The sequence below is a fragment of the Salmo trutta genome, chromosome 14 (assembly GCF_901001165.1).
Source record: "Salmo trutta chromosome 14, fSalTru1.1, whole genome shotgun sequence".
Lineage (NCBI taxonomy): Eukaryota > Metazoa > Chordata > Actinopteri > Salmoniformes > Salmonidae > Salmo > Salmo trutta.
The window spans coordinates 7,366,313-7,393,292 of NC_042970.1; the positions used below are offsets into that span (position 1 = coordinate 7,366,313).

At 43.5% G+C, this 26,980-nt stretch overlaps 2 protein-coding genes across 2 annotated transcripts; one reads left to right on the top strand and one right to left on the bottom strand.

The window, feature by feature from the left end:
• Positions 1 to 2,726: 2,726 nt before the first annotated feature.
• On the bottom strand, positions 2,727 to 8,228 carry LOC115207303 (elastase-1). The gene is made up of 8 exons (XM_029774288.1): positions 8,146 to 8,228; positions 7,791 to 7,894; positions 4,771 to 4,871; positions 4,446 to 4,571; positions 3,785 to 3,921; positions 3,474 to 3,616; positions 3,011 to 3,160; positions 2,727 to 2,826 (listed from the first exon to the last, which is right to left on the bottom strand). Exons 1-8 carry the CDS (start codon positions 8,183 to 8,185, stop codon positions 2,815 to 2,817), a joined length of 813 nt encoding a protein of 270 aa, XP_029630148.1. The 5' UTR covers positions 8,186 to 8,228; the 3' UTR covers positions 2,727 to 2,814.
• Positions 8,229 to 10,585: 2,357 nt separating this feature from the next.
• On the top strand, positions 10,586 to 25,630 carry LOC115207304 (elastase-1-like). Its single transcript, XM_029774289.1, has 8 exons — positions 10,586 to 10,673; positions 16,366 to 16,469; positions 17,056 to 17,156; positions 20,783 to 20,908; positions 23,724 to 23,860; positions 24,668 to 24,810; positions 25,124 to 25,273; positions 25,499 to 25,630. The coding sequence occupies exons 1-8, from the start codon at positions 10,634 to 10,636 to the stop codon at positions 25,508 to 25,510; spliced, it is 813 nt and encodes a 270-aa protein (XP_029630149.1). The 5' UTR covers positions 10,586 to 10,633; the 3' UTR covers positions 25,511 to 25,630.
• Positions 25,631 to 26,980: the final 1,350 nt, after the last annotated feature.

Below are 26,980 nucleotides of genomic sequence, written 5' to 3' on the forward strand. Positions count from 1 at the left end.
CATCACTCCAGCTGCTGACGCTTGACATCTTAGGCTTGTGGAAACCCATTTCATGAAGCTCCCGATGAACAGTTCTTCTGCTGACGTTGCTTCCATAGGCAGTTTGGAACTCGGTAGTGAGTGTTGCAACCGAGGACAGACGATTTTTACACCCGACACACTTCAGTACTGGGTAGTCCCGTTCTGTGAGCTTGTGTGACCTACCCCTTCGCGGCTGAGCTGTTGTTGCTCGTCTATGTTTCTACTTCAGAATAACATCACTTACAGTTGACCGGGGCAGCTGTAGCAGGGCAGAAATTTGACTAACTGACTTGTTGGAAAGGTGTCATCTTATGACGGTGCCACGTTGAAAGTAACTGAGCACTTCGGTAAGGCCATTCTACTGCCAATATTTGTCTATGGAGATTGCATGGCTGTGTGCTCGATTTTATACACCTGTCATAAACAGGTGTGGCTGAAATAGCCGAATACACTAATTTGAACGGGTGTCCACATACTTTTGTATATGTAGTGCATGTACTGCCGAATGATGTATACTGTATAAACCCTGGATTGCTGATGCTAGGTATTAGTCAGTGAGAGGCTTTGAAGCCACCATGTTGGTACTCCCCAGTAGGAGCAGTCCTCTATAGGAATGAATGGAATTTGCGTCCTCAGAGCATGCGCAGATCAGCTGGCTGGTGTGTTTATGGACATATTCAATCAATCCCTATCCCAGTCTGCTGTTCCCACATGCTTCAAGAGGGCCACCATTGTTCCTGTTCCCAAGAAAGCTAAGGTAACTGAGCTAAATGACTATCGCCCCGTAGCACTCACTTCCGTCATCATGAAGTGCTTTGAGAGACTAGTCAAGGATCATATCACCTCCACCCTACCTGACACCCTAGACCCACTCCAATTTGCTTACCGCCCTAATAGGTCCACAGACGACACAATCGCAATCACACTGCACCCTGCCCTAACCCATCTGGACAGAGGAATACCTATGTAAGAATGCTGTTCATCGACTACAGCTCAGCATTTAACACCATAGCACCCTCCATATTCGTCATTAAACTCGAGACCCTGGGTCTCGACCCCGCCCTGTGCAACTGGGTCCTGGACTTCCTGACGGGCCGCCCCCAGGTGGTGAGGGTAGGTAACATCTCCACCCCGCTGATCCTCAACACTGGGCCCCCACAAGGGTGCGTTCTCAGCCCTCTCCTGTACTCCCTGTTCACCCACGACTGCGTGGCCATGCATCCCTCCAACTCAATCATCAAGTTTGCAGACGACACTACAGTGGTTGGCTTGATTACCAACAACGACGAGACGGCCCACAGGGAGGAGGTGAGGGCCCTCGGAGTGTGGTGTCAGGAAAATAACCTCACACTCAACGTCAAGAAAACAAAGGAGATTATCGTGGACTTCAGGAAACATCAGAGGGAGCACCCCCCTATCCATATCGACGGGACAGTAGTGGAGAAGGTGGAAAGTTTTAAGTTCCTCGGCGTACACAGCACGGACAAACTGAAATGGTCCACCCACACAGACAGCGTGTTGAAGAAGGTGCAACAGCGCCTCTTCAACCTCAGGAGGCTGAAGAAATTTGGCTTGTCACAAAAACACAGATGCACAATTGAGAGCATCCTGTCGGGCTGTATCACCGCCTGGTATGGCAACTGCTCCGCCCATAACCGTAAGGCTCTCCAGAGGGTAGTGAGGTCTGCACAACGCATCACCGGGGGCAAACTACCTGCCCTCCAGGACACCTACAGCACCCGATGTCATAGGAAGGCCAAAAAAGATCATCAAGGACAACAACTACCCGACTCAAATCTCTAGCCACTTTAATAATAAAAGATTTGATGTAATACATGTATTACTAGTCACTTTAAACAATGCCACTTTATATAATGTTTACATACCCTACATTACTCATCTCATATGTATATACTGTACTCTATGCCATCTACTGCCTCCTGCCTATGCCGTTCGGCCATCGCTCATGCATATATTTTTATGTACATATTCTTATTCATTCCTTTATACACTTGTGTGTAAAAGGTAGTTGTTGTGAAATTGTTAGATTACTTGTTAGATATTACTGCATGGTCAGAACTAGAAGCACAAGCATTTCGCTACACTCGCATTAACATCTACTAACCATGTGTATGTGACCAATACAATTTGATTTGAATTGAAATCTACAGTATTTCAATGAAATGTTTCAAGGACAAAATTAAATGTATTGAAGTATTTTGTTGTTGTAGTGGGGACATAATATAATTTAAAAGTATGCATTAATGTGTCTGTAATAGAACAAATGAGGCAAAAACAAATGTAGACATTAATAAATGCATTTCTATATCTTCCTAACTATTTTTACACTGACTCCAGAGTTTTTCCCAGCCACCGTGCTTCTTTCACATGCATTGCTTGCTGTTTGGGGTTTTAGGCTGGGTTTCTGTACAGCACTTTGAGATTTCAGCTGATGTACGAAGGGCTATATAAATAAATTTGATTTGATTTGATTTGGGGGAGTATCAAGATGGAGACTAGGTGGCTTCAAAACAGAGTCCCTGAAGTCATCTAGTGTGTATATAAACATTGGTACTGCCAAGGGGAAATGTATTCAAAACTGTGCTCATGTTTAACCCAGATCTGATCAATTTACATATGATATCTTAAAGTGGAGAAGAACACTGAGATAGATTTGACTTGTTACACATAGACAAGACAAAAGGTTTACTGCACATTTTTACGTTTATTTAACTTTAAGAGCAGAATGTGAATGAAATTGAGCTGGGTTGTGCTCGATGACCATGTTCCCTTTCAACCCATGATCTGTAGAGGAAAGGACAGAAAATTAATTAGATCGGCATTTCGACATTTGCCCAAAATACAGTCAATATTGTTACTGAGACGGACACCAATTTGACAAATTAAAATGTGCATAACAATGCCATAGACAAGCTTGGAGAGAAATAAAGTAATGTTCTTCTCCTGTCCCTAGCTATACAGGACGTACCCCGTTCATCCAGCTGATGTAAGCAGACACACGGGTGAAGACGGTGGGCTTGCGGTTGGCGTTGCATCCGGCACTGGAAACGAAGCTGGCAATACCGTGGACATAGTACTGACCGTTGACCTGGCAGTTCAGGGGGCCGCCAGAGTCTCCCTACAATGATGGAGAGAGAGAGCTTCATCAGGACTGAGACCAGGGCAAGATACTTACAACACGTCAATGATTTGTTTTTGAGTTCTAAATATGTAAGCAATGACATCATTTAAACTATAAAGAAATATAAACTGCATTGCATTCATTCAAAAACATGTTGTAGTCCTCAGCAGTACACCACTAAGAGAATTGGTAAGATGTTGGAACAAGAGAGACAGGGTTGCAGGTTCAAACCCTGGAACACCCCCCCCCCCCCCCACCACCCCAATTGACTGCAATATTTAACCCAATTATTCCATTAGACTGGTCTTACGTTGCAACCAGAGTTGGCTCCGCCACCGGCACAGACCATGGTGGTCTTGACGGTAGATCCCCACCAGCTAGAGCTGGAGCAGGTCTGGTGGTCAACACTGGGTAGCCAAGCCTGCTTCAGGCTGTTGGACAGAGGTCCGCCGGCTATAGGAAGGACAGGGGACACGTTAGAGGAGATAACAGGATGGGAATCATATGGCTAGATCGACTTCTAGAAAAAAAAACTATAAACTAGACATAAATATAAATGTACAAATATTAACCCAAAACCATTTACAAGTTCAGTTACTGTTAGCTACTTATGCAACTCACTGGAGGTGCGTCCCCATCCAGTGATGTAGCAAGGGTTGTTGTTGGGCAGGATCTGGTCAGAGGGAGGAAGAGCAGCCAGCTGGACAGCAGAGTTCAGGGAAGCCTCGGTGTCCAGACGCAGCAGAGCGATGTCATATCTGAGGGTTAGAGGAACACAATGTCATATCTGAGGGTTAGAGGAACACAATGTCATATCTGAGGGTTAGAGGAACACAATGTCATATCTGAGGGTTAGAGGAACACAATGTCATATCTGAGGGTTAGAGGAACACAATGTCATATCTGAGGGTTAGAGGAACACAATGTCATATCTGAGGGTTAGAGGAACACAATGTCATATCTGAGGAACAGAAGCACATGTCTAGGAGGCTTCATTTTCAGCTCAAGTCATAAATCTTTCTTACGTACTCCCTCCTGACCTTCTTCCTGTTCTTTGGTGCTTCAACCCTAACACATCTACTTAATACTAGGATCATTCTCCAGTTTATTATAAACATACTACAGAACACTTATTTTTAAGATCTAATAAAATGGTATCATTAGAATCTGTCAAAAATAGAGACATTTAACTAGTTAGTGTAGCTAAATTCAAACCAATTATTGACGCAATTTGAACTTCTTTAAACAAAAATAAAAACGTGATTCCAAATGAATTCCGTACCCTCCAGCGACGTTGATTGAGTTCCACCTGTTGTGGATGTAGACTTTGTTGACGGTCATGATCTGCTCTTTACCCTCGTTGCTGTTCAGGTTGTGGTCTCCCAGAACCACACGCCAAGTCCTCTGGCTGAAGACACACACGTAAGCAATAATACATTGGTCAGTTAGGAAGTTACTTACATATCCTATAAATGACATATTTGAATCAAAATTCAAAACCTTGCTATTTATCTTGTATAATGTATTTGTATCTGTGTATTATTTATTTGTGTAATGTTAACTCTTGGAAAAATGTAGTTATTCTAAAACGTCTTCCTTTGTCCAACCTGTCCACACAGTGAGCAGCAGTCATGACCCATCCTCTCCTGATCAGACTACCTCCACAGGTGTGGTAGTAGGAGCTGCCAGACTGGTACTGGAGAGATATCTGAGGACAAGAGAGAAAGAGAGAGAGAGGTGAGAGGAGGATGTTAAAGATGAGAAGACAAGGCCTCCCAAGTGGCGCAGCATCGCAGTGCTTGAGGCGTCACTACAGACCCGGGTTTGATCCCGGGCTGTGTTGCAGCCGGCCGCGACCGGGAGACCCATGAGGCAGCGAACAATTGGCCCAGCATCATCTGGGTTAGGGGAGGGTTTGGCCAGGGGAGCTTTATTTGGCTCATCGCGCTCTAGCGACTCCTTGTGGCGGGCTTGGTTCCTGCAGGCTGACCTCGCTCGTCAGTTGAACGGTGTTTCCTCCGACACATTGGTGCCACTGGTTTCCGTGTTAAGCGGGCGGGGTGTTTTGAAGCGTGGTTTGACGGGTCATGTTTCGGAGGAAGCATGACTCCACCTTCGCCTCCTAGGTCCGTTGGGGAGTTGCAGCGATGAGACACGATCGAAATTAGGGAGAAAAAGGGGGGTAAAATACAAAAAATAACTACTAATAATAAAGAAAATAAAATGAATAGAGTATGCACAATCTCCTATACTATTCCAATCTATCTGACCGTCATATTGGATCTACACAATGCATTTCTATCTGAACGTTCTGTAAATGTCCATTCTGCTGAATGTCCATTGCCCCAGGTGGGGACACCTACACCACCCGATGGGGACACCTACACCACCCGATGTCACAGGAAGGACAAAAAAGATCATCAAGGACAACAACCACCCGAGCCACTTCCTGTTCACCTTGCTATCATCCAGAAGGCGAGGTCAGTACAGGTGCATCAAAGCTGGGACCGAGAGACTGAAAAACAGCTTCTATCTCAAGGCCATCAGACTTAAACAGCCATCACTAACATAGAGAGGCTGCTGCCAACATACAGACTCAAATCTCTAGCCACTTTAATAATTAAAAATTGGATGTAATAAATGTAGTCACTTCAAACAATGCCACTAGTCACTTTAAACAATGCCACTTTATATAATGTTTACATACCCTACATTACTCATCTCATATGTATATACTGTACTCTATACCATCTACTGCATCTTGACTATGCCGTTCTATACCATCACTCATTCATATATTTTTATGTACATATTCTTATTCCTTCCTTTACACTTGTGTATAAAAGGTAGTTGTGAAATTGTTCGATTACTTGTTAGATATTACTGCACGGTCGGAACTAGAAGCACAAGCATTTCGCTACACTCGCATTAACATCTGCTAACCATGTGTATGTGACCAATAACATTTTATTTTAGGTGTACACAATTAAGTCAAACCAATTAAACAATTATATTTTGTACAGAGAAGTATAAATAAGTTGTGACGCTCAACTACTGTATGACTAACGTTCAACGGGCCACTAAAAAAGGTTGAAAGCTGCAATTAATTTTATAATGCCTGAAAATACTGCAGAGAAATTCAAAGCCATTTGCAAACAGGAAGTTGGATGCTTAGCAAAAAATAACCCCGAAACTATTTGTCCCCCTGAGGGTATGTTTTCTTGTTTCAAACACACTGTGACTATACCATCTTTAAAGGGACCCTCTGAGGGTACATTTTCTTTGTTTCAAACACACCATCTTTAAAGGGATAGTTTAGTACGGATACAAACTAACCCAATTTTCCACCTACGTTGTCTGTAGCTGATTGAAGAAGCTAGTTTTGGGATATTTAGTTTCCTTTCAACGTTTCATAGCCATGTTTTGTTGCTGTTAGCATTCTCAGTAACATTTAACATGAACCTGTTGTTGTGCCTGTATAATACAACTCTAATTACTTTTGAAGCAACATGTTTTATTAGCATGCAGTCACATAAAACATTGGTCATTGCATTTTAATTGCATATCAATGAGCTGAGAGTTTTAGTAACCGGAGTACACAAGAGGAATAGTGACTGTTCCTCATTCCACTTGTGATAACTCCATTATTATGGAGAGCAAATGTCCAAAGTCCTATGTAACGGTGTTGCTAGTGCAATAATGCTAAAACTCACTACACATGTTTAAGAACTAGAAGTCAGGAGTTAATGGGTTATCTTATGCCGCTCATGATCAACATTTATTTTGTTAGTCATTTTTGAAGCTGCAAAAAGTGGTCTACTCCAATGATTATAAAACGTTGTTGATGTTGAGGGGATTCAATGTCCCTCGTTTATTTAATTCAAGGCTATAGGCTATATTAAGATTCATGTCTCCAAACCATCTGCTGATTATCATATATTTACACTAATTCAACAAACTATTATAGTGTTTGGTTCTTCATCAAAATATTTGGCAGCCATCAAATACATATTTTTTTGTGGGGGGGGGGGGGTTCAAATAACTTGCATATATTAAAATACCTTCAAATATAATTGGGTTTTCTGAGAGGTATTCAAAACACTTTCAAGTATTATTTGTTTTTCTGAGACCTGTATTGGAATATCAAATACAATCAAACAATTGCATTTTAGTTGAAACTAAAGAAAGTACAACTGAGTGTAAAAAACATTAGGAACACCTGCTGTGGGAAGCATTGAAATCAACATGGGCCAGCTTCCCTGTGGAACGTTTTAGACACCGTGTAGATCCCATGCCTCGACGAATTGAGGCTGTTCTAAGAGCAGAAGGGGTTGCAACTCAATATTAGGAAGGTGTTCTTAATGTTTTGTATACTCAGTGTATATTCAACTACCTTGAGTATTTGTAAGTTAGTATTTTCAAATATACTGCAAAATACAAATATTTTTTCCGCCTAGGTCTGCTGCTCAAAGTTTAATTCAAGTAACACGTCTCAACAGTAATTTTTTTGTTGTTGTTGCCTGGTCCCAGATCTGTATGCGTCACGGCCAACTCGTATGACAGTGGAGTATCGAAGAGTTTGCTGAAGCACATATAGTACAGTCCTGGGATCAGGCTAATGTTTTACCTGCCAGGGCCAGGAGTTGGGCTGGGCGACCTCACCACCCACAACTCTCTGCTCAGGAACATCTTCCAGGTATCTGGGCTGGGGAACCAGATCCACAGCCAACACTGCAGGAGGTTACAAGGGGGGGGGGGGGGGGGGGGGGGGGGGGGGGGGGGGGGGGGAAACACACAGCTAAAGTAGATTTCTTCTGGATGCTGTATGTACTACTCAAAGAGAGAGAGAGAAAGAGATACAAGGACATTGAGAAAATGGAGAGGGAGGAAGAGAGTCTGAATAAGAAAAGTGAGTGAGAGTGAACGGGGGGGGGAATAAAAAGGCAGACAGACAGAGCGTCTGGAAGAAGTTCAGTTCTTACCCAGGACTGCGAGAGCGCTCAACAGGACGAACCTCAACATGTTTTCAGTCTGTCAGTGTCAGTCTTCCCTGATGGAATATTTCTGTCCCTGTTTTATACCCTCAGGAGGCAGGACACCCCAACTGACCTCCTCCTGTCTGGTTTGGCTCGACCAGGGTGTAAGGCTGCGTCCCAAATCACACCCTATTCTGTGCACTAAGCAGGAATAAAAGGTAATTTGGGATGTAGGTGTACTGTACTTTCAGATTGGCAACACAGGGTGTTGAATGGAACTGCTGCAGCTGTTATTATCAGCACAAGATAAGCAAAAGGCAAACAGAAAAAGGCACATGTCACGTCCTGACCAGTAATAGGGGTATTTTGTTATTGTAGTTTGGTCAGGACGTGGCAGGGGGTGTTTGTTTTATATGGTTTGGGGGTTATGTGTATGTAGAGGGGTGTTGTATTTATGTGTTCTGGGGTTTTTGGTATATGTTCTGGTGTTGGTGTTCTAGGTTTTTCTAGTTTGTGTATTTCTTTGTTGGCCTGGTGTGGCTCTCAATCAGGAACAGCTGTACATCGTTGTTCCTGATTGAGAGTCATATTTAGGGAGTATGTTTTCACCTGTCTGATTGTGGGTAGTTGTTTTTGCATTGCTTATAGTCTAGCCTGCAAAACTGTTTACTGTCGTGTTTATCTGTTTTCTTGTTTTTCCGTTTATAATAAATATAATGATGAGCACGCATCCCGCTGAGCCTTGGTCTAATCACTACGACAGTCGTATATGAAAAACAAACCCGAGGGTTTACAATCTTGACAATAAACCACATTGGAGCCTTTATTGAAGTGTACAGAATATTTCAAACATTTCATAAAATCTTTTATTTGATCTCCAACACCTTTAAAACAGTAATATTTTCCAATAATTACACAAGATAAGGCAATGATCCTTGAAAAATCCACTGTACAGTAATACAGCTGGATATGCTAACCCTAACCCAGGCACTGTAATACAGCTGGATCTGCTAACCCTAACCCAGGTACTGCACTGTAATACAGCTGGATCTGCTAACCCTAACCCAGGTACTGTACTGTAATACAGCTGGTTCTGCTAACCCTAACCCAGGTACTGTAATACAGCTGGATCTACTAACCTTAACCCAGGCACTGTAATACAGCTGGATCTGCTAACCCTAACCCAGGTACTGTACTGTAATACAGCTGGATCTGCTAACCCTAACCCAGGTACTGTACAGTAATACAGCTGGATCAGCTAACCCTAACCCAGGTACTGTACTGTAATACAGCTGGATCTGCTAACCCTAACCCAGGTACTGTACTGTAATACAGCTGGATCTGCTAACCCTAACCCAGGTACTGTAATACAGCTGGATCTGCTAACCCTAACCCAGGTACTGTACTGTAATACAGCTGGATCTGCTAACCCTAACCCAGGTACTGTACAGTAATACAGCTGGATCTGCTAACCCTAACCCAGGTACTGTAATACAGCTGGATCTGCTAACCCTAACCCGGGTACTGTACTGTAATACAGCTGGATCTGCTAACCCTAACCCAGGTACTGTAATACAGCTGGATCTGCTAACCCTAACCCAGGTACTGTACTGTAATACAGCTGGATCTGCTAACCCTAACCCAGGTACTGTAATACAGCTGGATCTGCTAACCCTAACCCAGGTACTGTACTGTAATACAGCTGGATCTGCTAACCCTAACCCGGGTACTGTACTGTAATACAGCTGGATCTGCTAACCCTAACCCAGGTACTGTAATACAGCTGGATCTGCTAACCCTAACCCAGGTACTGTACTGTAATACAGCTGGATCTGCTAACCCTAACCCAGGTACTGTACAGTAATACAGCTGGATCTGCTAACCCTAACCCAGGTACTGTAATACAGCTGGATCTGCTAACCCTAACCCAGGTACTGTACTGTAATACAGCTGGATCTGCTAACCCTAACCCAGGTACTGTACTGTAATACAGCTGGATCTGCTAACCCTAACCCAGGTACTGTACAGTAATACAGCTGGATCTGCTAACCCTAACCCAGGTACTGTAATACAGCTGGATCTGCTAACCCTAACCCAGGTACTGTACTGTAATACAGCTGGATCTGCTAACCCTAACCCAGGTACTGTATGTGAGGTGAGGTGAGGTGAGGCCAAAGACCTTGGACAGTGAGATAATGGTGGGACAGAACACAGGTAGGTTACCTGCCGCCACCCTGATGTTGTACAAACACCCACACCTACACCACACCACAGCCAGTCCAGACCAGACAGGTTTCCAGATATCCTGGGTGGAGTATTCCCTCCTAACTTATTCTCTCCTGATTCCAGGAATCCTCCAACCAGGATTCTGGGAAAACTGTGGCGTTTTGTAACCATAGATAGATCAGGTTGGGTGTTCTGAGACCTCCTGCCTCCTGAGGGTATAAAACAGGGACAGGAATATTCCATAAGGACAGACTGACAGATTGAAAACATGCTGAGGTTCGTCCTGTTGAGCGCTCTCGCAGCCCTGGGTAAGAAATGACCATCTCTATACTCTATCTCCCTGAAGAAATGAACCATCTCTATACTCACCCTCTGATTGAGACTAATAGACTAGATTTAGATTTTATTAGGATCCCCATTAGCGACATCTATTCTTCCTGGGGTCTGACACAAACAGAAAAAGACATTACAAACAAAAATACTTTACAATTTACATACAGTACATTTCAAAACATTAACATAGACCTTACAGACTTACACGCATATATAAATAACTACTTCAAGTATACATATTCCTTAAATAGGTTACATATGGCTTAACTAGGTCAACTAGGTCAAATAGGAGAGAGACCATACAGTTTACATATGCCTTAACTAGGTTACATATGGCTTAACTAGGTTAACTAGGTCAAATAGGAGAGAGACCATACAGTAAACATATGCCTTAACTAGGTTAACTAGGTCAAATTATGGGAGAGACCATACAGTTTACATATGCCTTAACTAGGTTAACAAGGTCAAATTATGGGAGAGACCATACAGTTTACATATGCCTTAACTAGGTTAACTAGGTCAAATTATGGGAGAGACCATACAGTAAACATATGCCTTAACTAGGTTAACAAGGTCAAATTATGGGAGAGACCATACAGTTTACACATGCCTTAACTAGGTTAACTAGGTCAAATAGGGGAGAGACCAGTGGACTGCAAGGGGGGGAGGAGGGGAGGAGAGTAACTTTCTACAATTCTACACATTTGCCATGGTGCAAAGACTTAAATGTGCATTTTTATAGCTAATCTCATGCTAAAGTGCCTTCAGAAAGTATTCACATCCCTTGACTTTTTCCACATTTTGTTGTGTTACAGCCTGAATTTAATACAGATTAAATTTAGATTTTTGTTTGGGTCACTGGCCTATACCATAATGTCAAAATGGAATAATGTTTTTAGAAAATTTTACAAATGAATTGTCTTGAGTCAACAAGTATTCAAGCTCTTTGTAATGGCATGTCTAAATAAGTTAAGGAGTAAAAATGTGCTTAACAAGTCACATAATAAGTTGGATTGAATCACTCTGTGTGCAATAATAGTGTTTAATATGATTTTTGAATGACTACCTCATCTCTGTAACCCCACACATACAATTATCTGTAAGGTCCCTCAGTCAACCTCTACTTTGAGACAAACATGCATACTGGTGACAGCTTTTTCTAGGTCCTTCTTTGCAGCACTTGACAATATCACCTGGCATTAGTCAAGATTAGATCAAACTAGAGCCTCCAGGACTTGTTTCATCAACTTTGTTGTTAAAAAAGTTGAGCATCTCTTTATCACAGTCAGACCTCTCCCCATCTTTACAACAATTGAATCAATATGCCTTGACCGTGACAATTTACAGTCTAAGGTGACACCAAGAAGTTTAGTCTCCTCAACTTACTCTACTAGCCACGTCATTCATAACCAGATTCAACTGAGGTCTAGAACTTAGGGAATGATTTGTAACAAATACAATGCCTTTAGTTTAAGATATGTTCAGGACTAGTTTATTAATAGCCACCACTGATGTCACCAGAGCCGGGCTTACGGGCTTCAGACACCGAATGATTTTGTCTCAGCCCCGAGTCTTTTGCCCTGCTGGGATGGTGTAAAGCAAACTAGGCTACACTGCATTACACAATGCAATGAATACTCCAATCACAAGCCCTGGCCTGCCCTGCCTTTTTTAGTGCTGCCTAAAACCAGCATTTCTGTGTACGTGGCACTTTAGGATGTGAAGTGGGGGGGGGGTATTTGTTTTTGTGTAATTAATTAGGTAGAAATACAGTTCCTTTGGAAAGTATTCAGACCCCTTGACTTTTTTCACATGTTATGTTACAGTTTTATTCTAAAATGTATTGAATAGTTTCTTTCCACCCTCATCAATCTACACACAATACCCCATAATGACAAAGCAAAAACAGGCTTTTAGAAATGTTTGCTAATTTATATATTTTTTTAAATAAAACAAAATCCCTTTACTCAGTACTTTGTTGAAGCACCTTTGGCAGCGATTACAGCCTTGAGTCTTCTTGGGTATGACGCTACAAGCTTGGCACACCTGTATTTGGAGAGTTTCTCCCATTCCTCTCTGCAGATCCTATCAAGCTCTATCAGGTTGGATGGGGAGCATTGCTGCACAGCTATTTTCAGGTTTTTCCAGAGATGTTCGATCGGGTTCAAGTCCCGACTCAGGCTGGGCCACTCAAGGACATTCAGAGACTTGTCCCGAAGCCACTCCTGCATTGTCTTGGCTGTGTGTTTAGGGTCGTCGAAGGTGAACCTTCGCCCCAGTCTGAGGTCCTGAGCGCTCTGGAGCAGGTTTTCATCAAGGATCTCTCTACACTTTGCTCCATTCATCTTTCCCTCGATCTTGACTAGTCTCCCAGTCTCTGCCGCTAAAATACTTCCCCACAGCATGATGCTGCCACCATGCTCCACCGTAAGGATGGCACCAGGTTTCCTTCAGATGTGACGCTTGGCATTCAGGCCAAAGAGTTCAATATTGGTCTCATCAGACCAGAGATTCTTGTTTCTCATGGTCTGAGAGTCTTAGGTGCCTTTTGTCAAACTCCAAGCGGGCTGTCATGTGCCTTTTACCGAGGAGTGGTTTCCGCCTGGCCACTAGTCTACCATAAAGGCCTGACTGGTGGAGTGCTGCAGAGATGGTTTTCCTTCTGGAAGGTTCTCCCATCTCCACAGAGGAACTCTAGAGCTCTGTCAGAGTGACCATCGGGTTCTTGGTGACCTCCCTGACCAAGGCCCTTCTCCCCCGATTACTCAGTTTGGCCGGGCGGCCAGCTCTAGGAAAAGTCAATTTAAGAATGTTGGAAGCCACTGTGTTCTTGAGGACCGTCAATGATGCAGAATTTTTTTGGTACAGTTCCACAGATCTGTGCCTCAACACAATCCTGTCTCGGAGCTCCTTCAGTCTCATGGCTTGGTTTTTGCTCTGACATGCACTGTCAACTGTGGGACCTTATATAGACAAGTGTGTGCCTTTCCAAATCATGTCCAATCAGTTGAATCTACCACAGGAGGACTCCAATCAAGTTGTAGAAACATCTCAATGGGAACAGGATGCACCTGAGCTCCATTTCGAGTCCCTTAGCAAAAGGTCTGAATACTTATGTAAATAAGGTATTTCTGTTTTTTTATATACATTTGCAAACATTTCTAAACCTGTTTTCACTTTGTCAGTATGGGCTATTGTGTGTATATTGGAGAGATTTTATTTATTTATTCCATTTTAGAAAAAGGCTGTAACGTAACAAAATGTGGGAAAAGTCAAGGGGTCTGAATACTTTGGCTCCCCTGGTCTTTAACTGTTTTTCTGTAGGACACGGTGGCTCCCTGGTCTTTAACTGTTTTTCTGTAGGACACGGTGGCTCCCTGGTCTTTAACTGTTTTTCTGTAGGACACGGTGGCTCCCTGGTCTTTAACTGTTTTTCTGTAGGACACGGTGGCTCCCTGGTCTTTAACTGTTTTTCTGTAGGACACGGTGGCTCCCTGGTCTTTAACTGTTTTTCTGTAGGACACGGTGGCTCCCTGGTCTTTAACTGTTTTTCTGTAGGACACGGTGGCTCCCTGGTCTTTAACTGTTTTTCTGTAGGACACGGTGGCTCCCTGGTCTTTAACTGTTTTTCTGTAGGACACGGTGGCTCCCTGGTCTTTAACTGTTTTTCTGTAGGACACGGTGGCTCCCTGGTCTTTAACTGTTTTTCTGTAGGACACGGTGGCTCCCTGGTCTTTAACTGTTTTTCTGTAGGACACGGTGGCTCCCTGGTCTTTAACTGTTTTTCTGTAGGACACGGTGGCTCCCTGGTCTTTAACTGTTTTTCTGTAGGACACGGTGGCTCCCTGGTCTTTAACTGTTTTTCTGTAGGACACGGTGGCTCCCTGGTCTTTAACTGTTTTTCTGTAGGACACGGTGGCTCCCTGGTCTTTAACTGTTTTTCTGTAGGACACGGTGGCTACCTGGTCTTTAACTGTTTTTCTGTAGGACACGGTGGCTCCCTGGTCTTTAACTGTTTTTCTGTAGGACACGGTGGCTCCCTGGTCTTTAACTGTTTTTCTGTAGGACACGGTGGCTACCCTGGTCTTTAACTGTTTTTCTGTAGGACACGGTGGCTCCCTGGTCTTTAACTGTTTTTTCTGTAGGACACGGTGGCTCCCTGGTCTTTAACTGTTTTTCTGTAGGACACGGTGGCTCCCTGGTCTTTAACTGTTTTTCTGTAGGACACGGTGGCTACCCTGGTCTTTAACTGTTTTTCTGTAGGACACGGTGGCTCCCTGGTCTTTAACTGTTTTTCTGTAGGACACGGTGGCTCCCTGGTCTTTAACTGTTTTTCTGTAGGACACGGTGGCTCCCTGGTCTTTAACTGTTTTTCTGTAGGACACGGTGGCTCCCTGGTCTTTAACTGTTTTTCTGTAGGACACGGTGGCTCCCTGGTCTTTAACTGTTTTTCTGTAGGACACGGTGGCTCCCTGGTCTTTAACTGTTTTTCTGTAGGACACGGTGGCTCCCTGGTCTTTAACTGTTTTTCTGTAGGACACGGTGGCTCCCTGGTCTTTAACTGTTTTTCTGTAGGACACGGTGGCTCCCTGGTCTTTAACTGTTTTTCTGTAGGACACGGTGGCTCCCTGGTCTTTAACTGTTTTTCTGTAGGACACGGTGGCTCCCTGGTCTTTAACTGTTTTTCTGTAGGACACGGTGGCTCCCTGGTCTTTAACTGTTTTTCTGTAGGACACGGTGGCTCCCTGGTCTTTAACTGTTTTTCTGTAGGACACGGTGGCTCCCTGGTCTTTAACTGTTTTTCTGTAGGACACGGTGGCTCCCTGGTCTTTAACTGTTTTTCTGTAGGACACGGTGGCTCCCTGGTCTTTAACTGTTTTTCTGTAGGACACGGTGGCTCCCTGGTCTTTAACTGTTTTTCTGTAGGACACGGTGGCTCCCTGGTCTTTAACTGTTTTTCTGTAGGACACGGTGGCTCCCTGGTCTTTAACTGTTTTTCTGTAGGACACGGTGGCTCCCTGGTCTTTAACTGTTTTTCTGTAGGACACGGTGGCTCCCTGGTCTTTAACTGTTTTTCTGTAGGACACGGTGGCTCCCTGGTCTTTAACTGTTTTTCTGTAGGACACGGTGGCTCCCTGGTCTTTAACTGTTTTTCTGTAGGACACGGTGGCTCCCTGGTCTTTAACTGTTTTTCTGTAGGACACGGTGGCTCCCTGGTCTTTAACTGTTTTTCTGTAGGACACGGTGGCTCCCTGGTCTTTAACTGTTTTTCTGTAGGACACGGTGGCTCCCTGGTCTTTAACTGTTTTTCTGTAGGACACGGTGGCTCCCTGGTCTTTAACTGTTTTTCTGTAGGACACGGTGGCTCCCTGGTCTTTAACTGTTTTTCTGTAGGACACGGTGGCTCCCTGGTCTTTAACTGTTTTTCTGTAGGACACGGTGGCTCCCTGGTCTTTAACTGTTTTTCTGTAGGACACGGTGGCTCCCTGGTCTTTAACTGTTTTTCTGTAGGACACGGTGGCTCCCTGGTCTTTAACTGTTTTTCTGTAGGACACGGTGGCTCCCTGGTCTTTAACTGTTTTTCTGTAGGACACGGTGGCTACCCGGTCTTAAACCACTTTTCTTTCATTTTTTCTCTCTCTCTAACTGTATTTCCTCTGTCCCCAGTGCTTTCTGAGAATCTGGTTCCCCAGCCCAGATACCTGGAAGATGTAGCTGAGGAAAAAGTTGTGGGTGGCGAGGTCGCCCAGCCCAACTCCTGGCCCTGGCAGGTAAAACATTATCCTTTGGGGCATCAGGTAGCCTAGTGGTTAGAGTGTTGGGCCAGTAACCAAAAGGTTGCTGGATCGAATCCTCGAGCTGACAAGGTGAAAATCTGTTGTTCTACCCCTGAACAAGGCAGTTAACCCACTGTTCCTAGGCCGTCATTGAAAATAAGAATTTGTTCTTAACTGACTTTCAGTTAAATTAAGGTTAAATAAAAAATAGTCTCCCGTAGCCTGATGGAACCAGCCTGATTGCTGTGATCACCATTCTGTGAAGTAAAACAGGCTGGTTCCACCAGTGAAGTCTCCTGTGACAGCCTAGCTGATTTGATTCTGGGTGTCAACATTAGCCTGCGCCCAGATCTTTCTGTGCTTCAGCCAGTTCCTCTGTACTAGAGGAGTTGGCCACGGGACCTGGGATCCGGCAAGGAAGTAGCTGCACCTTATAGTTTCATACTATGAAACTCACTTTTCTACTTTTGTCAAATATTTTTTGGTAAATATGTTTTCTTCTAAGTCTCTCCTCCCTTCTGCTTCTCATCTTTAACATCCTCCTCTCACCTCTCTCTCTCTCTTTCTCTCTTGTCCTCAGATATCTCTCCAGTACCAGTCTGGCAGCTCCTACTACCACACCTGTGGAGGTAGTCTGATCAGGAGAGGATGGGTCATGACTGCTGCTCACTGTGTGGACAGGTTGGACAAAGGAAGACGTTAGATTTTATAGTGAAACTCTGAAACCTCTTGACAAGGTCGCTTGGCGTTAGGTTAAAGCTGAGATCTGCTATAGGTAACACAGCGCCCCTGGTCGCCCCGGGCTCATTTGATAAACATAATTTTTTATCAAACGGAGAACATGAGCTTCCAGTGTTGTGATAAACAAAAATCCTACTCTGCAGTTCTATTGAGCGTGCAATGATGTAACGATGTAACGATGTAACGATGTGTAACGATGTGTAACGATGTAACGATGTAACGATGTGCAACGATGTAACGATGTAACGATGTAACGATGTGTAACGATGTAATGATGTGCAACGATGTAACGATGTACAACGATGTGCAACGATGTAACGATGTAACGATGTACAACTATGTGCAACGATGTAACGATGTAACGATGTGCAACGATGTAACGATGTGTAACGATGTGTAACGATGTAACGATGTGCAACGATGTAACGATGTAACGATGTGCAACGATGTAACGATGTAACGATGTAACGATGTGTAACGATGTGTAACGATGTAACGATGTAATGATGTAACGATGTGCAACGATGTAACGATGTAACGATGTAACGATGTGCAACGATGTAACGATGTAACGATGCAACGATGTAATGATGTAACGATGTAACGATGTGCAACGATGTAATGATGTGACGATGTAATGATGTAACGATGTAACGATGTGCAACGATGTAACGATGTACAACGATGTGCAACGATGTAACGATGTAACGATGTAACGATGTACAACGATGTGCAACGATGTAACGATGTGCAACGATGTAACGATGTGCAACGATGTAACGATGTGCAACGATGTAACGATGTGTAATGATGTAATGATGTAACGATGTAACGATGTGCAACGATGTGCAACGATGTAACGATGTAACGATTTAACGATGTGCAACGATGTAACGATGTGCAACGATGTAACGATGTAACGATGTGCAACGATGTAACGATGTAATGATGTAACGATGTTACGATGTGTAACGATGTGCAACGATGTAACGATGTAACGATGTGCAACGATGTAACGATGTGTAACAATGTAACGATGTGTAACGATGTAACGATGTGCAACGATGTAACGATGTAACGATGTAACGATGTGCAACGATGTAACGATGTAACGATTTAACGATGTGTAACGATGTAACGATGTAACGATGTGTAACGATGTAATGATGTGTAACGATGTAACGATGTGTAACGATGTAATGATGTGTAACGATGTAACGATGTGCAACGATGTAACGATGTGCAACGATGTGTAATGATGTGCAACGATGTAACGATGTGCAACGATGTAACGATGTAACGATGTGCAACGATGTAACGATGTGTAACAATGTAACGATGTAACGATGTGCAACGATGTAACGATGTGCAACGATGTAACGATGTAACGATGTGTAACGATGTAACGATGTGCAACGATGTGTAACGATGTAACGATGTAACGATGTGCAACGATGTGTAACAATGTAACGATGTGCAACGATGTGCAACGATGTAACGATGTGCAACGATGTGTAACGATGTAGCGATGTAACGATGTGCAACGATGTGCAACGATGTAACGATGTAACGATGTGTAACGATGTAACGATGTGCAACGATGTAACGATGTAACGATGTGCAACGATGTAACGATGTGCAACGATGTGTAACGATGTAACGATGTAACGATGTGCAACGATGTGTAACGATGTAACGATGTGTAACGATGTGTAACGATGTAACGATGTGCAACGATGTAACGATGTAACGATGTGCAACGATGTAACGATGTGCAACAATGTGTAACGATGTAACGATGTAACGATGTGCAACGATGTGTAACGATGTAACGATGTGTAACGATGTGTAACGATGTAACGATGTGCAACGATGTGCAACGATGTAACGATGTGTAACGATGTGCAACGATGTAACGATGTGCAACGATGTGCAACGATGTGTAACGATGTAACGATGTGTAACGATGTGTAACGATGTGCAACGATGTAACGATGTGTAACGATGTAACGATGTAACGATGTGCAACGATGTGCAACGATGTAACGATGTAACGATGTAACGATGTGTAATGATGTGCAATGATGTAACGATGTGCAACGATGTAACGATGTAACGATGTGCAACGATGTAACGATGTAACGATGTGCAATGATGTAACGATGTAACGATGTAACGATGTGCAACGATGTAACGATGTAACGATGTGCAACGATGTAATGATGTAATGATGTAACGATGTGCAACGATGTAATGATGTGTAACGATGTAACGATGTGCAACGATGTAACGATGTAACAATGTGCAACGATGTAATGATGTGTAACGATGTAACGATGTGCAACGATGTAACGATGTGTAACAATGTAACGATGTGCAACGATGTAACGATGTGTAACGATGTGCAACGATGTAACGATGTGCAACGATGTAACGATGTGTAACGATGTAACGATGTGCAACGATGTGTAACGATGCAACGCTGTAACGATGTGCAACGATGTGTAACGATGTAACGATGTAACGATGTAACGATGTGCAACAATTTAACGATGTAACGATGTGCAACGATGTAACGATGTGCAACGATGTAACAATGTAACGATGTGTAACGATGTAACGATGTAACGATGTGCAACGATGTGTAACGATGTAACGATGTGTAACGATGTGTAACGATGTAATGATGTGCAACGATGTGCAACGATGTAACGATGTAATGATGTGTAACGATGTGCAACGATGTAACGATGTGCAACGATGTGCAACGATGTGCAACGATGTAACGATGTGTAACGATGTAACGATGTGCAACGATGTGCAACGATGTAACGATGTGCAACGATGTAACGATGTGTAACGATGTGCAACGATGTAACGATGTGCAACGATGTGTAACGATGTAACGATGTGCAACGATGTAACGATGTAACGATGTAACGATATAACGATGTGCAACGATGTGCAACGATGTAACGATGTGTAACGATGTAACGATGTGCAACGATGTGCAACAATGTAACGATGTGTAACGATGTGCAACAATGTAACGATGTGCAACGATGTGTAACGATGTAACGATGTGCAACGATGTAACGATGTAACGATGTAACGATATAACGATGTAACGATGTAACGATGTAACGATGTAACGATGTAACGATGTAACGATGTGTAACGATGTAACGATGTAACGATGTGTAACGATGTGTAACGATGTGTAACGATGTGTAACGATGTAACGATGTAACGATGTGCAATGATGTGCAATGATGTGCAACGATGTAACGATGTAACGATGTGTAACGATGTGTAACGATGTGTAACGATGTGCAACGATGTAACGATGTGCAACGATGTAACGATGTAACGATGTAACGATGTGCAACGATGTCAGAGGGAAAAAACGGTTATTTAAAGTAGACCTTACGTACGTGGCAGTTTCACCGCAACAGATTCCAGCTTTAAGATTTCTATAATATGTATGTATATGCTGCATAACTTCCTAACTGATTTCCTAACTGACTTCCTAAGTGACCAAGGTATTATTGCGTTTGTGTCTGCAGCCAGAGGACTTGGCGTGTGGTTCTGGGAGACCACCACCTGAACAGCAACGAGGGTAAGGAGCAGATCATGACCGTCAGCAATGTCTACATCCACAACGGGTGGAACTCAAACAACATCGCCGGAGGGTACGTACTGTTTTAACATTTGAAAAATTGATTGTTTAAAGTCTGGAAAGGGTTACAAAGCCATTTCTAAAGTTTTGGGACTCCAGCGAACCACGGTGAGAGACATTATCCACAAATGGAGAACATTTGGAACAGTGGTGAACCTTCCCAGGAGTGGCCGGCCTACCGGAATTACCCCAAGAGCGCAGCGACGACTCATCCAAGAGGTCACAAAAGAACCCACAACAACATCTAAAGAACTACAGGCCTCACTTGCCTCAGTTAAGGTCAGTGTTCATGACTCAACCATAAGAAAGAGACTGGGCAAAAATGGCATCCATGGCAGAGTTCCAAGGCGAAAACCACTGCTGACCAAAAATAACATAAAAGCTCGTCTCACTTTTGGTAAAAAACATCTTGATAATCCCCAACACGTTTGGGAAAATATTCTGTGGACTGACGAGACAAAAATTGACCATTTTGGAAGGTGTGCGTCCCGTTACATCTGGCGTAAAAGTAACACAGCATTTCAGAAAAAGAACATCATACCAACAGTCAAATGTGGTGGTAGTGTGATGGTCTGGGGATGCTTTGCTGCTTCAGGACCTGGACCACTTGCTGTGATTGATGGAACCAGGAATTCTGCTCTCTACCAAAAAATCCTGAAGGAGAATGTCTGGCCATCAGTTCATGACCTCAAGCTGAAGCGCACTTGGGTTTTGCAGCAGGACAATGATCCAAAACACACCAGCAAGTCCACCTCTGATTGGCTTAAAAAAAACTGAATGAAGGTTTTGGAGTGGCCTAGTCAAAGACCGGACTTGAATCCAATTGAGATGATGTGGCGTGACCTTAAAAAGGCAGTTCATGCTTGAAAACCCTCCAATGTGGCTGAATTAAAACAATTCTGCAAAGAAGAGTGGGCCAAAATTCCTCCACGGCGATGTGAAAGACTCATTGCCAGTTATCGGAAACGCTTGATTGCAGTTGTTGAAGCTGAGGGTGGCACAACCAGTTATTAGGTTTAGGGGGATATTACTTTTTCACATAGGGCCATGAAAGTTTGGATAGCTTTTTTCCCTTAATAAATAAATTCATCACTTAAAAACTGCATTTTGTGTTTACTTGGGTTATCTTTGTGTAATATTTAAATTTGTTTGATGATTTGAAACATTCACCTGCCACTAACCACTAGACTACCTGCCTCTCTAACCACTAGACTACCTGCCTCTCTAATCACTAGTCTACCTGCCTCTCTAATCACTAGGCTACCTGCTGGTTACTAGTCCAACGCTCTAATCACTAGACTACCTGCCTCTCTAACCACTAGTCTACCTGCCGCTCTAACCGCTAGACTACCTGCCGCTCTAACCACTAGACTACCTGCCTCTCTAACCACTAGGCTACCTGCCTCTCTAACCACTAGACTACCTGCCTCTCTAACCACTAGGCTACCTGCTGGTTACTAGTCCAACGCTCTAACCACTAGTCTACCTGCCTCTCTAACCACTAGACTACCTGCCTCTCTAATCACTAGTCTACCTGCCTCTCTAATCACTAGTCTACCTGCCTCTCTAACCACTAGACTACCTGCCGCTCTAACCACTAGGCTACCTGCCGCTCTAACCACTAGGCTACCTGCCGCTCTAACCACTAGGCTACCTGCCGCTCTAACCACTAGGCTACCTGCCTCTCTAATCACTAGTCTTTCTGCCTCTCTAACCACTAGACTACCTGCCGCTCTAACCACTAGACTACCTGCCGCTCTAACCACTAGGCTACCTGCCTCTCTAACCACTAGTCTACCTGCCTCTCTAACCACTAGGCTACCTGCCTCTCTAACCACTAGGCTACCTGCCTCTCTAACCACTAGGCTACCTGCCTCTCTAACCACTAGGCTACCTGCCTCTCTAACCACTAGTCTTTCTGCCTCTCTAACCACTAGACTACCTGCCGCTCTAACCACTAGACTACCTGCCGCTCTAACCACTAGTCTACCTGCCTCTCTAACCACTAGTCTACCTGCCTCTCTAACCACTAGGCTACCTGCCTCTCTAACCACTAGGCTACCTGCCTCTCTAACCACTAGGCTACCTGCCTCTCTAACCACTAGGCTACCTGCCTCTCTAACCACTAGACTACCTGCCGCTCTAACCACTAGGCTACCTGCCTCTCTAACCACTAGGCTACCTGCCTCTCTAACCACTAGGCTACCTGCCTCTCTAACCACTAGGCTACCTGCCTCTCTAACCACTAGGCTACCTGCCTCTCTAACCACTAGTCTTTCTGCCTCTCTAACCACTAGACTACCTGCCGCTCTAACCACTAGACTACCTGCCGCTCTAACCACTAGGCTACCTGCCTCTCTAACCACTAGTCTACCTGCCTCTCTAACCACTAGTCTACCTGCCGCTCTAACCACTAGGCTACCTGCCTCTCTAACCACTAGTCTACCTGCCTCTCTAACCACTAGGCTACCTGCCTCTCTAACCACTAGTCTACCTGCCTCTCTAACCACTAGGCTACCTGCCTCTCTAACCACTAGGCTACCTGCCGCTCTAACCACTAGGCTACCTGCCTCTCTAACCACTAGGCTACCTGCCGCTCTAACCACTAGGCTACCTGCCTCTCTAACCACTAGGCTACCTGCCGCTCTAACCACTAGGCTACCTGCCTCTCTAACCACTAGGCTATCTTCCTAGTGGTTAACCCATGTTAGGGTTAAAGTGCATAAGTACAGAATAGAAAGTTTAGGAGGAAGTGCAGAAATCTGTGAGAACGATGTATAACCTTCTGTTCCTCAGGTATGATATAGTATATATCTTCTATTCATTAGATATGACATCGCCCTGCTGCGTCTGTCCACCGAGGCTTCCCTGAACTCTGCTGTCCAGCTGGCTGCTCTTCCTCCATCTGGCCAGATCCTACCCAACAACAACCCTTGCTACATCACCGGATGGGGACGCACCCAGAGTCAGTAGTAACCTATTATCTCAATGTAACATCAAATACATTCAACATTTCATTGTCTTTACATACAGGTCCCAGAGACTACCCATAACTAACCACAACCCTGAACTTGAACCCTGACACTAACAGAGCTAGCAGAGCTGGGGTTTTTGGGGGGTTTATACTTGGTCTTAAGCATGGAAGTGACTAACTAAGCAGGTTAGCGTTTTTCGTCATGAATCTTGCTCTGTAGAGTAGTCACTAGCTGGAACAGAGTAATAAAATCTGATTTTAAAACTAACCCTAACCCCACTGATAACCCTAAACCCTCATTATATCTTGTGTGTTTTTGTTCTACCTTGTTATTTTTCAATATTTTATTGTTATTGATTATTGGATTGTTGGGTTTTTTGAGTTTGCAAGAAAAGCATTTCACTGTACTTGTGAATGTGACATTACAACTGGAAACTAACCCTAACCTTAAACTATGACCAAAAAGCCCTTTTTTTTTTATGAATCTTTACAATAGCCAACTATTACTTTGCAGCTGGCCTATCTAAGGGGAAATCGCTCAGTTTTGCCTCCAGGACAAGACTCGTGACACTAAACGTCAACCTGCTATAACTAATATGTCAACTGAGACGACAGATGGTTAAATGTCATTATTTGGAAATGTTCTAATGAAACCATATTGAATTCTCATATCCTGTTCCTCTTAAATGCATCTCCTGTTCCTCACTATCAGCTGAAGTGATATATAACAACAATGGATAAATCTCACTATATATTTTTTTTTTTACATATTCTAATAAAGCCTTGTCTTTCCTATAGCCGGCGGTTCTCTGTCCAACAGCCTGAAGCAGGCTTGGCTACCCAGTGTTGACCACCAGACCTGCTCCAGCTCTGGCTGGTGGGGATCTTCCGTCAAGACCACCATGGTCTGTGCCGGTGGCGGAGCCAACTCTGGTTGCCAGGTAAGACCAGTGTAATGGAGGGGGAGGGGAGAAGACCGATCGGTTTGGTATTTGAACCCATGACCCTGTGTCTGTCCCTCTAAAACCTTAAACGTTACACCAAGAGGTATGAAGATGATTTGTCTTGGTTTTACTGGATGCGTTTAATTTACTTTATATTTGTTTATCATTGGAATTATATCATAGTTTAGCTACATGTTTAGAAAATAAAAATAACCAGTAACTCTTTATGTTATACATAAATATGAGTAAGAATAACAAATTGGAAACTCAGTCCTGATGAAGCTCTCTCTCTCTCTCTCCGTCATTGTAGGGAGACTCTGGCGGCCCCCTGAACTGCCAGGTCAACGGTCAGTACTATGTCCACGGTGTGACCAGCTTCGTTTCCAGTGCCGGATGCAACGCCAACCGCAGGCCCACCGTCTTCACCCGTGTGTCTGCTTACATCAGCTGGATGAACGGGGTACGTCCTGTATAGCTAGGGACAGGAGAAGACCATTACTTTATTTCTCTCAAAGTGTGTCTATGGCATCTAATGTTATATTAGATGACATACCCAAGTTGGATGACACATTGTTTTGTATATTTTATTTTGTAAAATTTGTGTCGCTGTCTCTGTCACAATATTGATTATTATTTGGGGGGCAAATGTCTGTGTCTATTTTAATTGATCTCCTTTCCTGTACAGATCATGGGTTGAAAGGGAACATGGTTTTCGAGCAGATAGACAGAACCCAGATTCACCACTGACCCTGCTCAACTACACCAACATTCTGCTCTAAAAGTTCAATAAACTTCATTGACTTTGGAGAAAACCTTCCCTCGTGTTTACTTTTTACTGTTCATGTCAAATCCACCATGTCATTATTTATTTCACAGAATTGTGTGCGTTATGAGTGTAATTTTAGCGGGGTATTTTGTGACTATGCCAGCTTTATTTGAGAATGAGATGTGTTTGGTATTGGTATTTTATGAGGATCCTCATTAGCTGTTGCAAAAGCAGCAGCTACTCTTCCTGGGGTTCCACACAAAACATGAAATATAAAACAGAATGACATAATACAGAACATCATTAGACAAGAACAGCTCAAGGACATACATTATTAGAAAGGCACACGTAGCCTACATATCAATGCATACACACAAACTATCTAGGTCAAATAGGGGAGAGGCATTGTGCTGCGAGGTGTTGATTTATCTGTTTGTTGAAACCAGGTTTGCTGTTTATTTGAGTAATATGAGATGGAAGTTCCAGGCAATAATGGCTCTATAATACTGTACATTTTATTGAATTTGTTCTGGATTTGGGGACTATGAAAAGACCCCTGGTGGCATGTCTGGTGGGACAAGTGTGTGTGTCAGAGCTGTGTGTAAGTTGACTATGCAAACAATTTGGGATTTAACACATTAATGTTCCTTACAACAAGAAGAAGTGATGCAGTCAGTCTCTCCTCAACTCTTAACCAAGAGAGAATGGCAGCATAGTATTTATATCAGCCCTCTAATTACAATGAAGAGCAAAAGGTGCCACTCTGTTCTGGGCCAGCTTCAGCTTAACTAGGTCTTTCCTTGCTGCACTGGACCACACGACTGGACAATAATCAAGATTAGACAAAACCATAGCCTGCAGAACTTGCTTTTTGGAGTGTGGTGTCAGAAAAGCAGAGCATCTCTTTATTATGGCTAGACCTCTCCCCATCTTTATAACCATTGAATCTATATGTTTTGACCACGACAGTTTACAATCTAAGGTAACACCAAGTTAGTCTCCTCAACTTGTTCAACAGCCACACCATTCATTACCAGATTCAGCTGAGGTCTAGTACTTAGAGAATGATTTGTACCAAATACAATGCTCTTAGTTTTAGAGATGTTCAGGACCAGTTTATTACTGGCCACCCATTCCAAAACAGACTGCAACTCTTTGTTGAGGGTTTCAGTGACTTCATTAGCTGTGGCTGCTGATGCGTATATGGTTGAATCATCAGCATACATGGAATTACATGCTTTGTTTAATGCCAGTGGCAGGTCATTTGTAAAAATAGAAAAGAGTAGCTGGCCTAGAGAGCTGCCCTGTGGTACACCACACTTTACATGTTTGACATTAAAGACGCTTCCATTAAAGAAAACCCTTTGAGTTCTATTAGATAGATAGCTCTGAATCCATGAC